This window comes from Lycium ferocissimum, chromosome 4 (assembly GCF_029784015.1).
Source record: "Lycium ferocissimum isolate CSIRO_LF1 chromosome 4, AGI_CSIRO_Lferr_CH_V1, whole genome shotgun sequence".
Classification (NCBI taxonomy): domain Eukaryota; kingdom Viridiplantae; phylum Streptophyta; class Magnoliopsida; order Solanales; family Solanaceae; genus Lycium; species Lycium ferocissimum.
Genome location: NC_081345.1, coordinates 9,305,836 through 9,324,635, shown reverse-complemented (window position 1 = coordinate 9,324,635; position 18,800 = coordinate 9,305,836). Strand labels below are relative to the sequence as shown.

Below are 18,800 nucleotides of genomic sequence, written 5' to 3'. Positions count from 1 at the left end.
TTTTGATCCAGATTGTATGGGTAGATGTTGCATGGTAGGGCCAATTTGCTTAAGGGATGAAAGCAACCAGTAAGAGGGGATCATAAAAGAGATGATAATGGCACTTTACTAGTAAATTTAACATTTAATTCCACTCGGTTTATCAAGTGTCAAATAACACACGTAATTTATGCTGTTCTACTGACAAACCAATTTATAAACCTTACTGCTAGCTGAATTGTAGGCATCACGAGCTGATTAAATAGTGTACCATTCAATTGCAGAATTGGCAACCCAGTCATACATGCATTGAGAGAAAGGAAATGCATGCTTTCTTACAATACGTACATGCATTGGACGAAGAACTATACATCACTAAATCCAGGAACAATCTTGTTATTCCCGATGAGAAGAGACGCAGAGAGAGAATGATTTGAGTTATAAGTGGAAATAACATACAGAGGACTATAGTGCATTCCAATAGAGGAAGCTCCCTCGTTTATAAAGCATAAAAACAAGTCAAGACACTAAAGTGCCCGTCCACTCTGTTTTACCAGCTACATTCCTACTAATTTACTCTACTCCTCAGTATTCATGCGTAGTCACAACTAGCTGCTCCAAACAAGACGGCATACATTTATCCTAGTCCATACTACTGCAGAGATCAACTAAAATTGAACATCTACCACATGGATGTGCACATTCATCTCAGTAACGGTCAAAGGAAGGTGGGCGTCCTCCCCTTCGAGGGCGATCATAAGGTCCCGCTCTATCTCTGTAGCTTCTTCCCTCATATCGGGCTGGCCCTCCAGCTTCATATCTGTCACCCACACCTCTCGGGCCTACATCCCTGTCAAACCCTCTTCCTTTGCCATAGCCATTCTGAGGGTAGCGGTCAGAACCCCCATACCTGTTGCCCAAGCGATCACCACTAGGAGGGTACCTAGATAACAATAGAAGTTATTTTGGTGAGACAACTAAAGACCACTTCACACTTAACAATAAACAAGAAATGAAGAACAGGGGAAAAAAAGATTAAATAGCAGCACCACCTCAAACAATTACTCCATTATTTTTTGGGGTGTTGGGTATAAAACCGGAAAACTACGCTGGTTTTGTGAACAAACTTCCAGTCAAAATTGTTCCACCGCTGCATTTTATTGTCGGTTTTTATAAAAACATACCTGTCACTAGTGTATCGATCACCGCTCCCATATCTGCTGTCATAGCGCTCCCTATCAGCATAGTTCCCTCTATCATATCGGTCATCCATGTACCTATCACGGTCACTTCCAAACCTGTCCCCACGTCCACCACCATACCTAGAACGAGGAGGGGGTGTTAGTGGTCGAGCACCCCGGCCACCTCCTTCTAACGGACAGTCTCTGGCCCAATGGCCAGGGCGACCGCAGCTAAAGCAAGTGTCTTGCCCAACTGACCTATAACCCCCACCGTAGCTTGCCCTGCTACCTGATGAGTAACCTCCACCATAACCATGGTCAGGATCCTCACTTCCCATCTTTGGTTGGGCCTTATTCACGGATATCACCTTATCACCAATCTCCACACCATCCATTTCTCTTATTGCATCCTCCATTGCCCGGTGGTCTGCAAATGTTAAAAACCCAAATCCACGAGGGCGACCAGTGTCTCTATCCAGCATAACCTACAGGACAAAAGTTCAGAAACTAACGCCAGAAAACACATATCAAATAGAAGAGCAGAGTTCTTCGAACCCCATAATAATATACAAGTGTGAATTAGTCAAACTGATGATGAGCATTATATTGCCAAGATATCATTATTTACTCTTTTCACCAAATATCTGGAGCATCAAATGGAAAAACTAAATATCTGAAATACTAGAAATGTTTTGAGCTCCTTTATTGTAGTACTAGTGAAATTGTTCAACTACTTTGGGATTGAGGCATAACTAATAGGTTGTGGATCAATACATGCATAATGGAAGCTGTCTCAATCAGCATAACAAGATAGCTTTCTTTCAGAATGACACTGAGGAAAACAAATTGGTCAACCAAAACAGTTTAAACATGAGACTAATCTTATCACACTGGACCATCACCAAAATTCAGGAACAAAGAGGCAGTATCATAACCTTATTACTCCCCATTCATATACGCTAAATAATGACCTATCAACACAAATATATCAAGACATGATTTGATACAATCAAAGAAATCAAAATAGAATGATTCGCGCTTTGATTCAAAGATTGTAATCTAAGTCAATAAATAGGCACGAAACATTAAGAATGACACACCTTTCAAGGCTTTAGAATGGTTCATGTTGGGGCCCCTCATAATTGGTATCAAAATTCAAAATATAGTCTTGGGACAAAAAGACAAAGGCACACTATAGTATTGCTCCCACTCTTTTCAAGGTTCTTTCTCAAGTCTTTCACTTTCTCCCATGCTTCAACCTTCATTTACTGATCTGAAGGCATTGACAAATTTCACAGTTTTGTTTAAAAGAAAGAGAATATTTGACTTCCCCACGTATGTTTATCAGATTTTTGCCATTGCTAAAACGCATGCATTCTTAAATTATGCCTTCTTTTACGACCGCCAAGACGGGTGACGCAGCCTTCAAAACTCGGAGAAAATGGGCCCGCCCCTCCACCCTTGTCCATTTAAATATCAAGCTTGTTCGCATGGAGCAGGGCTGGAACCTGTGATCTAAGTGACAAGTCCCTCAACCTTTTTAACTTTAACTAAACCTTGGGGGCATCCTTACATTATGAGTTTTTAATTTGTAAAACTGACACATATTTTTTGGTGTGGTAGAAATGCTGCATATGATTTAGATCATGTATTCAGATTCATTGACTCCTTGCATATTTAAAACAGAAAAAGTCATTGATACTTTTGTAATACGAAACTACCTTCTTGGGGCTGAAATATCAACAAAATTAATTTTGCTTATAAAGAATTAAGTTCAATCAAGTTCTACAATTCGTTCAAAAAGCTTACTCTATGATGCTCCCTTCCCCCCTCCCACCCCACAACGGCCAAACCAAATAAAAGGTATAATGAGTGAGTAGAGTTGAGCCTTCTCATTAATTCTACTGGATATCAGAGTTATGCTATCAGGCAGCACCTCGATTCTTGGTTTTGCTTGAGCAATTTAGCATTCAACTTTAAAATTCTTTGTTAGCTTACTTCATGATAGAGACTTCAGGTCCCAAGTAAAATTCCAATTTTATAACTGTGCATGCAACAACAGAATAAATAGTAGGCAATTAAAATAAAGTGGATAAAACCAACTCCTACGCGTTTTCTTAATCACATTACTAAGACAAGAATGGAGGATCTTGAAGCATCATATTTTGAGCAAGGTCTAGGAATATAAAAGTAATTAAGGATGATAATACATTTAAAACAGCAAAGGAGTCTTACTTGGGCAGCAGAATCTGCAGTCCTGCAGATTTCAATCATCTGACCCCATTAGGTTGACTCAGATCAAACGTACCCAATGAAGTCGATACCATTAAGAGCAAACATAAAACAACAAGTATGCATTCTAACGTCTCAGTAATTCTCGACAATGCCAATTGATCTGATTTAAAGCCATATACTTTCCTTCACTTACTTAAACCAACTAACTAGTGCCAAGTAAATATATGGCAGAAGTATATCTAAGCCATAGGTGATTGACCATACTGAGAAAAGCTCACAGCTGCAAGATATTTTTTGAGGACCTCTTCCTGTTAGATTTCCCACAAAAGTTTGCTATCATTTCAGTAATTATGCATGACACTGGTCTTCATTCAGCTACCTTTTCCAGCATCAATTCAACTAATTTATATTAAGAACATCCACCAACTAGCGACATTTCAACTTCCCCCTCTTCAACTGTTGACTAGAAAGACATCAAAGAAGATGAAGCAGACCTTCAAAATCTTAATCCAGCTTCAGCATATAAAATGCATTTCAAAGGGAATGGACAACTAAGATGCCAAAGAACTAATCTAAAGCAATAAATCATCGAGCATAAAAATCTGAAAAGTAAGATACTTCATTGTTTTCACTTTGTTGTTTGAAGAACTACTACTCTTCTGTCTTCAAAGTATGTCATCTACTGATGTCCAAAGTACGAAGGACCTCAGAACACTGAAGCGACAATCCAACCTTCAAATAAACAGAACAAGCTATCTAGATCTTATGGCTTTCCAAAAGGTCAAGAATTGAGTTCCCTCTTGATTGTGGCACGCGTATAGACAATCAGGGTGTTTGATAAGTGCCACCATAGATCCAAAATTTTGTTCCCTGATTCTTCTTCAAAACAAACTCAAAAAGAACGCGTAGTCTATGAACACCCCAAACATAAGGAGGCGAATGAACTTCCTTATAGAAAACTAGAGGTCTCAATATTTTCATAGCATCTAAAGTATAAGCAAGGAAGTCGTTTATGTTTCTCTTGTGAACTTCGATACTAAGATCTTATGCAGCTTACAGTCCAAAGAAATTATTGATGGGACAAAATCCAAGGAACTCAGAGATCAGAAATTAGCAAATAAAATCAACTTTAAAAGAGAAAATGATACTTTCATGTTCCTGCCAAAGCACTTAGATATTCATGTCTAACATCTGGTCCCTCAAACTAGTAAAAACACAGACGACATTTTCCAATCAGATTCATCTTGAAGGATGCCAAAACTAAGAGGTGCCATTCTCAGAAGCTGTCTGCCAACTCAACTTGAGGAAATGTTCGAACTGGACACTGAGCTTAGTTTATGCATTCAAAATTCATCTCTTGACGGAACCTTAATCCTTCTTAAAGCAGAAGGATGCATGACCACATGCCACTGATACGCATAATCGAAGCACCTTACATCTAAAGTTAATTCTACCCTCTATTCCCATATTTGATGCATCTCATAAGGTAAACAGATTTACTGGACATTAGTGTAAGTTGACTGCTATGCATCCAACTCAGAATGAAGAATAACGATTCAATCCAAGGCCAACATCCAGGTGATGCAATGAAGTCTAGGAAGAGAAAGGATTTTAATCATTCAAACAGTTTATCGCATCAGAGCACAATTTGTGAATCACTACAATCCGCATCAAAAACCACACTTCCAAACAACTTATTCCGAAATTGAATCTGATCTTCATTCAACTACTTTCAAATGTTTCTTTAAAGCAAGCCACTGTCCACTGTTACATGGAATTGAAAATCAACTGCCTTTTGTGAATAGTCTAGCAAGTGAGTTCAAAAACAAGCCGTTGAACAGATTCTAGTATCTCAAATGTTGCAATCCCACAAACTTTGCACATCCCCATGAACTAACAACTTCCTCATACTAATCCATTTAAGGCATTTCATATCTATAAGCAGCTAGATCCACAGAAAATTGAGAAAAGTTATCAATACGTAATCAAATTGGAACAAAACATAGATTATAGCAAGACTATAGTCCTCAACTTCAAACAATCTAGGAAAATTCAAAAAGCAAAGATTGTCCCAGCCAACCTTCCCACAGAACACAAACATAAAGAACAAAGAAACAAAAATTAAAATACAAAAGCAGTTTGATCCACGGCTGATGTTTCAAAGCTCCCATTGCTTAAGCAGACATATATCTCCCCAAAAACTTTGCAGTTCAAAGGACAAGCTACAATGGGAAAGGCGCAATCTGTATCATAGCTATAATCAGATGAAGATAAAGAAGCACCAATTAGGCATAACGGGTACAAAAGGCTGTTTTATATACAAATGTTTAAAATATCTTTTGGTTAAATCTAACTAAACCACTTAATATATCATAAAATAGTTTCAACAATATGAATGACTAGATGGCATTTTTGAGCCTCATTTAGAAATATGCTACAGAAGTGGACTTCTTATAATCAAAATATTTTTTATTTTTTCCCAGAGTTGAATTCCGGAAATAATCCAAAAAGTTGTTTTCAGTCACAAAATTCAAAAACAACTCCAATTCGTATTCATGGCCAAACACAAGTTCAATTACCAAATGAGTAGTACTAACATTTTTTCACTTTAAAAACAAAAACTAGTGTTTTTTCAAATACTCAGAATATTCATGGGCAAAGGGGGCCGAATTCATATACTTGCTAGAACAAAAGGTGAATAAAATAAAGTAAAAACTCAGTATAGCATCATGAAAAACATTAAAAAAAAAAGCTAGGATTTTTCTTTATATTACCAGAATAATCAAATATATGAAGGATACGTAACATCAATTATGAGTCGTAATCCTCAAAATCAAACAAGAAATTCCTCTACACAGACATAGACACGCGATCGCCAATTAATATAGTAAGAAAAAACAACAAGTGGAAGTAACGGACCTGACAATCGAGAATTTTACCGAAAGGGCTAAAGGCATCTTCCAGCTGACGATCACTTACGTCCCAAGATAAACCACCAACAAATATTCTATAATCTTGTTGCACCTTCCCTGACATCTTTTTTTTTCAATTTCAAAAACAGTACCCTATAATTGAACAAGCACCGAATTCAACATCCAATTTCTTAAAAACTGATGTATAACGTCGGAGATTCAGATAAAGAAAAGCTATGTTTTCTTTGTAACTAACGAAACCCTCAACTGTTTGTTTAATGAATCTGGTACTTCCTATTGCCTTTTAATATGCATGTCCTCCTATTTTTCTTGAAAACCAAATTACCCCCTACCCTTTCTAATCATTTTAAATTGGTCCTTTGGTTCACCGACTAGGATATTCTGTCATTATAATTCCTCCACTAATTTATTCCAGGTGAAAAAAAAAAATAACTCCAAGTTTAATTGGTCGAAGGTATTAATTTTTTTGGGCTTAGTTATAACTTTAATCAAACAAAGTATATTTAATTTCAAACTTAATCCTATTATATCCCACTGTTATCTCATGAACTAAATGACCCCTTACATCCCAACTTTGCTTTGAACATCAAACTCCCATCAACTTTGAACGATAGATATTCTTCCCAACTTATCTTACTTGACTTTCCTAAATGTCTATTTGACATTTATCATTATCAATCTTTGTCTTTCTTTCTTCTCTATTTATTTAAAATAATCATATTTTTTACCTTTTAATCTATGCAACAAAATTATTAGAAAATATAAATATATTTTTGAAAATAATTATTAAAAGTGAAAAATACTGATTGATTATATAAATTAGTGACATTTTATAATAAAATAAATAAACAGAATAAAAAATAATTTTATTATTAATAATAATAAAAAATTTCATATATGTTTACCAAATGAAAATAACAACAGATGATAACTTTTATAAACATATTCCAAATGAGCGTATATTTGAACCTTATATGTAGATACATTATAGCTGGAGTTCAGGAGTCTAATAAACTCAATTTTTAGGTCAGGTATCGAAATTAAATTCAGACAAATTTAGAGGTCACATATATATTAACCTTATATATAATGTCACATGTAAATAAAATGACTAAACTATCCTCAAATACGATATTTGTCACGAAGATGACAATACTATGGGTGTGTTCGATATAGAGAAAACTATTTTAAATAACATATTTTTCAATTTTTCCATGTTTGGTTGACAAATTTTTTAATAATCATTTTTTTTTAGGAAAATAATTTTTTTTTTAAAATGAAAAAAAAGACTTCTCTAGTGGATGTTATGAAAACAGGTTACACAATGACATTCTACGTTGACTGTATCAAGACCCTGCAACTAGGCCTCTTCATCGGTCGGATAGGCTTAGGTTTAGCATATTTTGGATTATAATTTCGATTTTCGCATTTGGCTAACTGTAATCCGAATCCGATCCAAATATGTTCAGCTTGGATCGAATTCTTTAGGTTCGGTTTCGAATAAATCTATTTGGATAATTCAGATTTTTGGTTAGGCATATAAGTTGAATTGCTTCTTCTTCTTACAAAATGAACAACCAAATAAAATATTTCATACCAAATTGCCTTAATATATTGTTCATGGTTTCTATAACAATCATATAAATAAAGTATTCATACAAGCAATTTAGTAATATTTTAGAATATATAGGTTGATGTGTAATGAGTAGAGTATATTTGACTAATTAGATTGGACATATAGGTAATGCACTAACATCTAATGGATAGTCGGGTAGGCTAAACATAAGGTATAAAAAATTCGGTATTCGGATATCCAAAAATACGAAGTTTCAAATACGAAATCCGATCCATTATCCAAATTTTAAAAAATTAAATGCAAAATCTAATCCAGAATTTGAAAATTTCAAAATACAAGTAAAAAATATTAGAATTTCGATTCGAATTTCGATTTTTTTTAAATTATGCACACCATAACTGCAACACACATCTTCGTAACCCCCATGGTACCACGTCACACCCCATTCCTCCTACAATTGTTTAAATTATATACAAATACCTTTAAATAATTTGTTACTTATGTCAATTCCACTTATTTTACAAAAAATAACATGTTTGTATGGAAAACATATCATTGACACCCTATATTTCAGTGCAGGCTTATATTAACAAGCCTCGCGGTTTATCTTTATCATAACTGAGGTATACAGTCATGAATGATGTCAAACCGACCCATAAAGTAGTTCGTCTTTATCTGTCGTCTGTTAAACCCTGTTGTCATCACTTGCGCCAAATAACACACAAAAAACGAGAAGTTATCCGAACGATGTGACTTGTGAGACATGTGAAAATACAGCAACAAGCAGAACCAAGCTGAAGCTTATAATGTAAGAAGATGGCTTCCCAAAATTGATACTCCACTTGCTTCTTTTGTACCTTGATCCGTAAGTCAAATAATTTCTTACTTCTGCAACTTCTCTATTAAAAAAAAAAATATATATAAAAGATTACTTCTTTTGCCCCTATTTTTTCTACCTTAATCTTTTTGGTAATTGAGGTTTCTTTCTTAAATGGAGCTTTGATTTTTGTGTTGTTGCAGTTTGCACAAGCTATAGGACTTTCAGGTTACTTGTAATTGTAATCTATGCAATAGACTAATCAAATATTAGTCAAAATTGAAGTACAATTTTTTAGCTTACTTCAGTTCAGTCAGCAAGTTTACTTTTAGATAACAATTCAAAGTGAACTTAGAATATATTCAGGCATGCTTCTTTTTCTGCATAATTGAAGAAAAGTTAGCAAATTTACCAAATACGAATTATGTGTGTCAACTGATAGTTACCTACTTGAATCTGCAGGTTGTGCATGTCATATCGACTTCAATTTGTTTTTTCAGTGGCCAAGATCTATGTTCAAGTAAGATAATTAAAGAAAATTGAATAGACAGCTGTGTCCTTTTTTCTCCTTATTTTTCCTTAAAAAAATCATTTGGCCAATTGATGTATGTCTCCCGGACGATCCATTCAAGACCATATTGTTAAATAGACTGCAAGTTGTTGTACAAGAATATTAGTGTGTTGCGACATTATGGATAATGAGAAGCTGCAATTCAAGTCCATAATTATTGAAAGAAACATGGAATGATGATTTATGGAGTCAGGATATGCTGTTGGTTTAGTGTAGTGAACAAAATCTAGGAGGAGACCTAATGTTCAGTAATCATGCTAACATTCTTGAGCAGTCCATATTAACACTTTGGTCTATCCTGATTGACTTATAATTTGAAGGAAAAGTGTAATGCCTAATACCTCTTGCTCGCTCTGTCTTTGTGGCCGAACAACTTTTGTTTGACAAGTTGACTCTGACTTTAAATGGTACTAGTAGATAAGAGTGTCACATGAAGGGTCATCGGTTTGGTTTAGCTAGTTCTGATAGGAATGGCTAGAAATCGAATCACTAGCAGATCCATTTGGTTTTCAGTTTGGTCTATACAAGTTTTTTTTTTTTTTTTTTTGAGGAAGGTAACAATATTTTTAATATATAGCTGATCTCCATAATTATAATCGAAAGTATGTCCTTGTTCTTCTTACAAGGCCTCTATAAAGTCATAAAAAGATTCTGCTTCAGCTAAATATTCCTCTTTACACCAAAAGTCTTAACCAGAAAAAAGAAGGAAAAAAGCCTAGTCATCTTGAATTTCTGTATAGAGCTCTAGCTTCCTTCAAAACATCTTCTATTCATCTGTTTCCATATAGTCCAACAAATACATGCAGGTATGGTCGTCCACCATTTGTTGTGCCTTACGAGTATTCCGTTGTTCCGACATTACAAGAGCTCCCTGGTACACAAGTTCAAGCATTTCCCTGTAAAGTTTCTGTGGGAATAATTTATGAAAAGGAGCAAGACAGTAGTGACGGTGCCAGGGACAATATTTGCAAAAATCCATTTCAGATTGTTTTATGATATCGTGAATGCGACTATTCCCTTTCAACAAGAGACAAACACTAAACAAGCACTGATCAATTAGGACTTAACTTTAGGAGGGATCTGTAGGTATATGATGTTATTGGAGACTTTTGCTTTTCCTTTAGTAGGTGTCACAGTCCTATTTCTATGCATACTTTCATGAGTTATTGAGCCAGGCCTGATGTTTTACTTTCCAAAAAAAGCAGTTCTGAAAACTAAAGCCCCAGTGAAATTGCTATCTGTACTTATTTAGTGGGTCTTTAACACATATACAGGGCCTAAGCCGAAGCTACTGGGTTCATCTGAACGACTGAACCCATAGTTTATTCACTAGATCCGCCCCCGGTCTGGTCTCCCCATTTCCTCTTAAGAAACTTTTTTATTGTTTTAAGCACAGTTGTGAGCTATTAAATGTTAACTTATTTACAAATAAAATAAGAGCTCTTTGAGTGAAGCAAAAAGAAGTAACTTCGAAAGGAATCTGACAACTTTTACGCATAAAAAATAGTACAACAACAACAACAACATACCCAGTATATTCCCACGAAGTGGGGTCTGGGTGTACGCAGACCTTACCCCTACCTTGGGAGGTAGGGAGGCTGTTTTCGATAGACCCTCGGCTCAAGAAAAGGCATTTCAAAAAGGTTAGATAAGAATTAACAAAAGTAAAGAAATCATCGCAAAATACAATAAAAGCATAACAAAGCATGATGTAAAAAAGAAACAGTTACGACAGCAAACTCATATGAACATCGAAGTATTAGAGACAATAGACGCATCAAAAATAGTAAGACTGTATATTTACTTATCTAAAATGCTGGATCCTTGCATATTGATTTTAGGTTTACTGCTTATGCATCCGGTTAATCTCATCTTCATAATCGTGAGCCACATTTGTGCCAATATATATTACATGATGCTGATGATGCATATGACATGGAGTCTCTTTTCTCTCTACCACCTTGGTAGTACCTTACTATTATGCTGTATTAGTACCTAATTGTCACATCATGTGGACTAAAGTACCTCAAGTGAACTGGGCATCAACATTCTAATTGATTCTAATTGATCTTTTCAACTGCTAATTTGAAGATGTCTCTTCACTGTATATTTTCTTAAATTACTGATTCAAACAAAAGTAGCATGAACAATGATGCCTCTGAGTATGAGGATCTGGTCAACATTACTTGAACATTACTTGTAATGTACTTCAATCAATTCTTAGAAAGCATAATGACAAGGAATGTTATATGTCTAATTCAAACTCAGGTTGACATGTTTTTGTTGCTTTAAAGCTATCGTTCAATAGTTGCCTAGTTGCTGCATATTTTAATTAATACTTGTAATGTACTTCAATCAATTCTTAGAAAGCATAATGACAAGGAATGTTATATGTCTAATTCAAACTCAGGTTGACATGTTTTTGTTGCTTTAAAGCTATCGTTCAATAGTTGCCTAGTTGCTGCATATTTTAATTAATAAGCCACATTTATTGTATCTCTTCAACCTAAGTGCATGAATTATCTGCTCTCACTGAAGAAAACTGCAGTTTCCAACTGGAGTTGGGTCAAAACTATGAGTAGATTAAAACTTATTTGGCATTTTGGAAGTGTATATGCTTACGCTTGATCCTGCAAAAATTTTATACCTAAATACCAGCTTCTTCACATTTGCGGGAAAAGAAATCTGGTATAGCAATGTGTTCATAGCTAACTTTGTTTACTTTTTCTTGTACCACCAGTGATGATGAACCTTTGGCCTTCAAGAGAATGCATGAATTTTCCGCAGTGGATGGCTTTGCAGAGATAACTGAATCCTTGGCAGAGATGATAAAGTTCATTGCAAATGAACCCTCCGTGGGGCTTTTCTACATTCAACAACATACTCATAGTGCGCCCAATCTTACCAATCTCAAGAATGATATTGAGGAAAAATCTGGTGAAGTGACTTTGCATGCAGAAGATTCAGAGGATTCTGTCACCGTGATCAGGTCAATGAAAGATATCGGCGCCCCAATTGCTAATGAGATGATTAAAGATCTGAGACATTCTCTAGCGGTCGTGTTGAAGAAGCAACCGAAAAAAGGATTACTAAGGCACCCTGGTTCGACTTTTCAGATAGGGAGAACTAGTTCTTGGAGTCCTGCCACTCGGGGTCGCAGTACAGGTCCAGAACGGGACCGGGAGATGGCTAGTGGTTATCTCTCAACCGTTTTCAGGTCAGAGGCAGATCTAAAATTTAAACTTGATAGGTTCAGGTTCTTATATAGCATTGGTTACAGTGAACTTTTAAAATTATGGGTTCAAAATGTGTATTATTTGTTGCGTTTTGGTAAATTTGCTCGTATATATTTATATATTGTCAGAAATACTCCCTCCATTCACTTTTACTTGTCCAATATACTAAAAATAGATCTCCACCATCTTATACCTATCTTACCCTTATTATTTAGTACTATAGTTATTTCCAATTCATTTCCCAACATATAATAATTAGCGGTGATATAGTAAAATTACCATTTTATTTATTGCTTCTTAAAAGGTGTGCTTAGTCAAACATGGACAGAGGGAATATTGGTTTCAGATGAACCCAGTGAAATGAGATCATTTGCTTCTATTTCAGGTCAGCAAAAGAGAAAGCTAATGCATTATCAGCTGCAGAGGCGGGTTTTTCGTTCTGGGTTTCAAAGGCCAATGATGAAGAGTTGCCATTATCGAGTCCAACTAATAATGAGCTACAAGTGATGCAGGTGAATAAAAGCATGACCCCCGATCAACTACACCCTTCATCAGAAAACTATGAGGAAGTTACGGCTGATAAAGAAGCAAAATTCGAGGGGTGGTTGGGAGGGAAAGATAATCGTAATGCTGGTCCTGGAGAAAAATAAGGATTGCTGAATGGTACTTCTCTCATTAGAGAGAGCTTTGCTTGTACCATTATTCATGATCTTTGTACTAGACCAATAAATGTTTAAAGAGAAATTGTAATAATTAGGGAAGAGAGAGAAATTCAGTCCTTGGATTTAGTCCTGCTTTACAAGGTTTACTCGTTCAAACAAGTAAATTGAAATGTAAATGGTATTAAGTGAAAGCTTTTCTTAAAGTAGATGGGAGGAGTTGAATGAACAAGAGTTCCTTTGGTATTTGAGGATTGTGATCAGTTGAAAGTACAAACAAGAATTCCAACTTATATTGCATGATGTATATCTGAAATCAATTGGCACTGCATCCAATTGGAGTCAAAATGTTTTAGCATGACGTGCTAAACCATTTAAAACCATCTTATATCAGTTTTCATCAATATAATATCCCACTTGTCGTGCTTTTCTTTATTTATCTTTCATTTGCTCGGAGAAGAAAGTACACACAGAGGCTTGAATTATGGTTGTAGGGATCCTCACAATGGATGAATTCCTTTTCTCCACTGTCCATAAAACCCTCTCTGGAGGAAGAAACCATTTCGCTGTTACTAATAACGACTAAAGAGACCAGGCCAAGGAATCTAATTGAGATTTTATGTCTTAAAACATTTAGCAATGTACTGTAACTTTTTCTATTTACTTGTAAAAACAGTATAAACAGTTATTTTTTGACTAAGGTAGAAAGTCACTTATTATTTCTTGAGTAAATTTGCATGCTTTGGGTATTCACCTACTAGTAAATTTGCCCGTGCACCGCGCGTTAGAAATCACTGATTTCTTTTTTATAAATTTAATCGAGATAAAGACATATAATTTTCATTATACCAAATATATGTATATAAAATAAGGTATACATGCGAAAAATTTAAAATCTATATATATGAAAATACTAAAATATAGAAGAAAAGAACAACCTCAATAAAATTAACGTTCATTATAAAAAGTATCTAATATATATCTTCAAACCTTATCTTTTTTATTTAAATGTTGTTTATAAAATATTTAACCCGCGAGATGATTAAAAGAATAAAAATACGTCTGAATGATTAGTGTCGTATAATTTTTATGAAACAAAATTGATCTTTAATAATCAAGCACCTTTTCATTATTCTACCATATCTTCGCTACACTTCACATTATAAATATAAATTTTTGACAAAAATAATTTGTAAGTAAAGAAATCAACACTTGAAAGGAAATACAAGAAATAAATACTAATCTGATATGCTAATTCCTCTTGAGTGTTATATGTCAAAAAGAAGGAAAAAAGAGAGGCATGGTAGTAGTATTTCAATTTATAAGAAGTTGGTAACTGCCGCCTTCGCCTTGTGCTTCCTCATCTATTTCCATCACTTTCTTCATATGTTGCTGTTTCTCCGCACCACTGATGTTGTTCATCTTTTATTACAAGTAGAATTCAGAAAAATAGAAATTTTACCGGAGAGAGAGTTAAAATAGTAGAGCTTTTCTTTTCAGATCATAGCTTCTTCTCTTCTTTGAAGTGTAGTAATGTGAAATTTGGCTCTTGAAAACACTTCCGGTAGTTTCAATCAGTCTCGTCATATTTTACAAATCTCAATATTAGCGCCTTCTACCATTGGGTTATTCGTAAACCCAAATAAATAATACAATAATGAAAAGTTATACAATAAAGAAGTGAAAATGGAAAGTTCATTACCTATGTAACCTACCTAATGAATATGTGTTTTCAATCAGTTACAGTTTATCATTAGCCGTAAGTTCGTAGGCCGTAACTAAGAGGTGATTATTAAGAAAACTAGTGAAGTTGCCCGCGCTTCGCACAGGCATGTAAAACATCGTCAATAAATTTACAAAATGATGTTTTTGAAGATTTTTGTTTAGATAGAAGAAATAACAATCTTCATGTATAATGAAAAGGGTAGGTTTTTTCGAAAACTATGTAACCAAAATATATAAATTTAATAATGCAACCCAAATGCATGAAAAAGCAAAACTTTAAAAAACATCACCTACTCGATTGTTTTAGACGGAAAAAATAAAAATGACATTGTTTCAGCTATCACAACAACAAAAAAGCCCTAAGCAAAAAAAATCTCATAATAGTTGTTCGTAACTTAAACCTTCATCCTTTTCATGTATTTTAAGTACTAATTTGTGAATTACTCTTTATTTCTAAAAAATTAGAGGGAGTGAAGTTATTCTCTTTGAACGATCAGTTGTCAAAAAATTGGAAAATAGTTATACAAATATGGGATTATCGAGTTTTGTATTAAAAATGAGGGGAAACCCCCCCAAAAAAGATTACTTACGTAATAAAGGAGCTAGGGAATTAGATAAAAAGAGAGGCTTGAAGCTTGATCAGATGCCTCCCTTATCTGAGTTAAAATTTCACTAAATTTTTCAATAATCAATTTAGAAATTGTGATTCTGTTTTAATCCTTCTTTTGAAAAATTTCTTCATTGGCGTCTTCCCTTGCTAAGTTTTTTAGTAACATCTTTGTCTTCCTCCTTTTCTATTCTTTCTGCAAGTTCTTTCTACTATTTTCATATTACTACATGGTTACATCGCCTAAAAAATTGCCTTTAAAATTTTTTATTAAAAAAAAAAAAAAAGATAAATAGATGGAAAAGGAAGTTAAATAGAGTTGACCTAAAGGGCTACACAAATGAATCGAGCACTAATTCCAGAGACGACAAAACTGTACAAGTATCACGCAACCACCAAAGTAATTCTTACTTATGCATTCATTGGAATTTTCTAAACAGAACACACAATTCATATGACAGTGCTGCTACATAGAGTTGATATCCATAGAACATAAGACAATATGTTATTTCATCAAGAACTAAGATAAGCATCACAATAGACAACCACTATTAAGATAGAAAGAACAACTTGAATCAATAGAGAAAATATGGGTAGATGGTGCATAGGAACTTTCCTGAAAAAAATAGTAGAGGAAATAACATTATAAATTGAAGATTTAGCAGCATGTTTAATTTATATTCCATTCAAAGTCATGATGCTTTTATAATTCCATATGCTGAAGGATATGTGAGCAATCACCAAGACAATTATGATCCATCAACAATGTTTCTCACTGCGAAAAATAAAATAGGAAAAAAGATTAATTTGCCAAAAGAATTTAAGTTTTCCTTTGCCCATGTGTGTTTTCCCATCCTCCACATAATATGCTGCTTTTGTCAAGTCAGAAACACGAGTCACCAGCCTCCAGAGTGACTGCAAATTAAAATAGATAGTGCACTGAAAAGCTAAGGATCGGAGACCTAGCACAGTTAGAAGGAGTCGGTAGCGCTGAAATAATGCTGAACAACTTCCACATAAAAACAATAAGTGAAGTAAAAAATGTGAGAATAAAATTTAGATGATAACTAAGGATTGAAGGATTGGAACACTTCTAAACCGGAAGAATGAAATGAACCAACAACGGCATGGGATAGCCATTGAAACCAATCATTTTTATCCTCTAAGTTCATCAAAGCAAAATGAATAAGAATTAGTGTACAGGATTAATGTAGTGTCGGTTACAGAAGATATTATAGAAGATGTACCATTTCAACTTCCATATAATTACGTGGTGAAGTTTCTTCGTTATAAAACTAATTGAATAAATATGTTACTTTCGAAACGGATGGAAAAAATAGAATATTTGACATGGAAAATAAGAGAAATGACCAAAAAAAGGAGAAAATAGATAAATATGAATTGTGGCCATAGAGAGGTGCCACATCACCTTATTTATGCCTAGCTTTAATACATATATATATATATATATATTTGCTGTAGTAACTCGAGTAACTTTTTAAAAAGAGATGGCTGTCGGGTATTTTGATACAACAGTTTTCAAAGGTGCATAAGAAGAAAAAGGCAAAAATCTATAGTAACTGAAAGAGTTCATATTCTTAAATGTAATTTCCCTTTTAATTCAGCAATAAATGTATACAATTATAGACTTATTGATAGAGATGTTATTTTTCAGCAAATATTTTGAGGGAAATATACGAGAAAAAGGCCAAAAAATTGACCAAAAAAATAAATAGCAATGGTGACCTAAGAGAGGTGCCACATCACTCTCTTATTGCCTAGCTTTATATTATATATAGATTATATAGTAAGATTTTAGTGGGAACACGACATGCGATGATCAAGTTGGGTTTAACCTGCTAAGGTAAGGGTAAATCCACACTAAACTGAAAATTGAACAAATTAAATTGACAGGCCAATTTTTTCTATCTGGTTTGTGCTAAAGTTTTAAAAACTAATCGAGATAATGTTTAGTTTACTTGTTATTAAGCAAAAAGAGTTGGACCATGGCGACCAAATGTACATCCCTATTTAGAATGTCACAATTTTTTGTTTAGAAACTTTTGTTATTTTTCTTCGATTTTGGTTTTTGCTTTGAAGATTTGGCCGTGAGATTTACGTTACATGTTTGTCTATTTCTCTGAGTACTCTTGCGACAATGTCCATATACTTAAAACGGAAGAAATAAAAAGTACTGCAACAAAAATAGTTCGATTCAAATACCTTCGCTATATTTTTAGGTAATTATCCCTTACGGTTATACTATGGGGTCAATTATACCCTCTCTTGCCTAATTGTTGCCACGTGGCATCATCCTATTTTTCAAATTATTTTACCCTCAAATAATTTTTTACTCATTAAAATAACTCAATCAGGCGATTTTTTTTTTCGGCAAAAATAATACGGATAATTTTTCCAAAAAAAATATAAAAATAATTAAAACGTATTATTTTTTTTCTTTAAAAAAAAAAAAAATTCGGGTCTGATTGAGTTATTTTAGTGAAGAAAAATTATTTGAGGGTAAAATAATTTGAAAACAGATGATGCCACGTGGCAACAAGCAGACGTATATATAATTGACCCCATAAGTATAACCGTAGTAAGTATAATTGGCCCTAAAGTATAACGAAGGGTATGGATGAACTATTTTTCAAAGTTCAGGGGTAATTTTGGCCCTTTTCCGTACTTAAAATGATAATTGCTGTAGAAAGAAATGAATTTAAATAATTCATTGCAAATATATCTCATAAATTACCAAAGTACAAGCAGGGGTGACTCAAAAAGGAGATAGTAAAGCTTTGCTTAGGCCCGAAAAACTTGAGGCCCCAATTCTTTTTAATAATTAATGAATTTTATCATTTTATTTTGGGAAAAGGACATTGAGAGGCCACCAAAAAAAAAAAAAAAAAAAAAAAAATAAATCAAAAAGGCCATTTTGGACTTAATACCGTGAGGTGGCCTTTCGGTCCAAACTAATCCCAAGCGCTAGCTGCCCAGCTGACGACCCAACCCGCCATGACTGGCACCCACATTAACTCCTAGTGGGCGAACCAATACGCCTACCATCTACTCATTCAATCCATTTTTAGTTAATCAATTCATAACAGTTAAACACAAGATAAATCAATAAATAGTCATGCCATAAAATAATAATCGTAAATGCGGAAGTCTTAACTATTACGACCCCAAAATCCGAAAGTCACCGTACAAGGACTCTAAATCCAAAACATGTCTAAGGAATGTATACTGTCTGAAATAAATAACCATCAATGTCCGGAACT

At 34.2% G+C, this 18,800-nt stretch overlaps 2 protein-coding genes across 6 annotated transcripts; one reads left to right on the top strand and one right to left on the bottom strand.

Moving 5' to 3' along the window:
- Positions 1 to 332: 332 nt before the first annotated feature.
- Positions 333 to 6,596, bottom strand: LOC132051516 (glycine-rich RNA-binding protein RZ1C-like). Of its 3 annotated transcripts, none has more exons than XM_059442647.1 (4): positions 6,315 to 6,586; positions 3,396 to 5,340; positions 1,164 to 1,645; positions 333 to 922 (listed from the first exon to the last, which is right to left on the bottom strand). In XM_059442647.1, exons 2-4 carry the CDS (start codon positions 3,432 to 3,434, stop codon positions 688 to 690), a joined length of 756 nt encoding a protein of 251 aa, XP_059298630.1. In that variant the 5' UTR covers positions 3,435 to 5,340; positions 6,315 to 6,586; the 3' UTR covers positions 333 to 687. The 3 variants fall into 3 exon arrangements, with proteins under 3 accessions (XP_059298630.1, XP_059298631.1, XP_059298629.1); XM_059442648.1 differs by having other exon boundaries at positions 3,396 to 5,330; XM_059442646.1 differs by lacking the exon at positions 3,396 to 5,340 and having other exon boundaries at positions 6,315 to 6,596.
- A 1,997-nt stretch (positions 6,597 to 8,593) lies between these two features.
- Positions 8,594 to 13,480, top strand: LOC132051513 (uncharacterized). 3 transcript variants are annotated; one of them, XM_059442642.1, is made up of 4 exons: positions 8,594 to 8,769; positions 9,184 to 9,241; positions 12,033 to 12,509; positions 12,914 to 13,480. In XM_059442642.1, exons 2-4 carry the CDS (start codon positions 9,234 to 9,236, stop codon positions 13,176 to 13,178), a joined length of 750 nt encoding a protein of 249 aa, XP_059298625.1. In that variant the 5' UTR covers positions 8,594 to 8,769; positions 9,184 to 9,233; the 3' UTR covers positions 13,179 to 13,480. The 3 variants fall into 3 exon arrangements, with proteins under 3 accessions (XP_059298625.1, XP_059298626.1, XP_059298627.1); XM_059442643.1 differs by having other exon boundaries at positions 8,599 to 8,712; XM_059442644.1 differs by lacking the exon at positions 8,594 to 8,769 and adding an exon at positions 8,925 to 8,949.
- Positions 13,481 to 18,800: the final 5,320 nt, after the last annotated feature.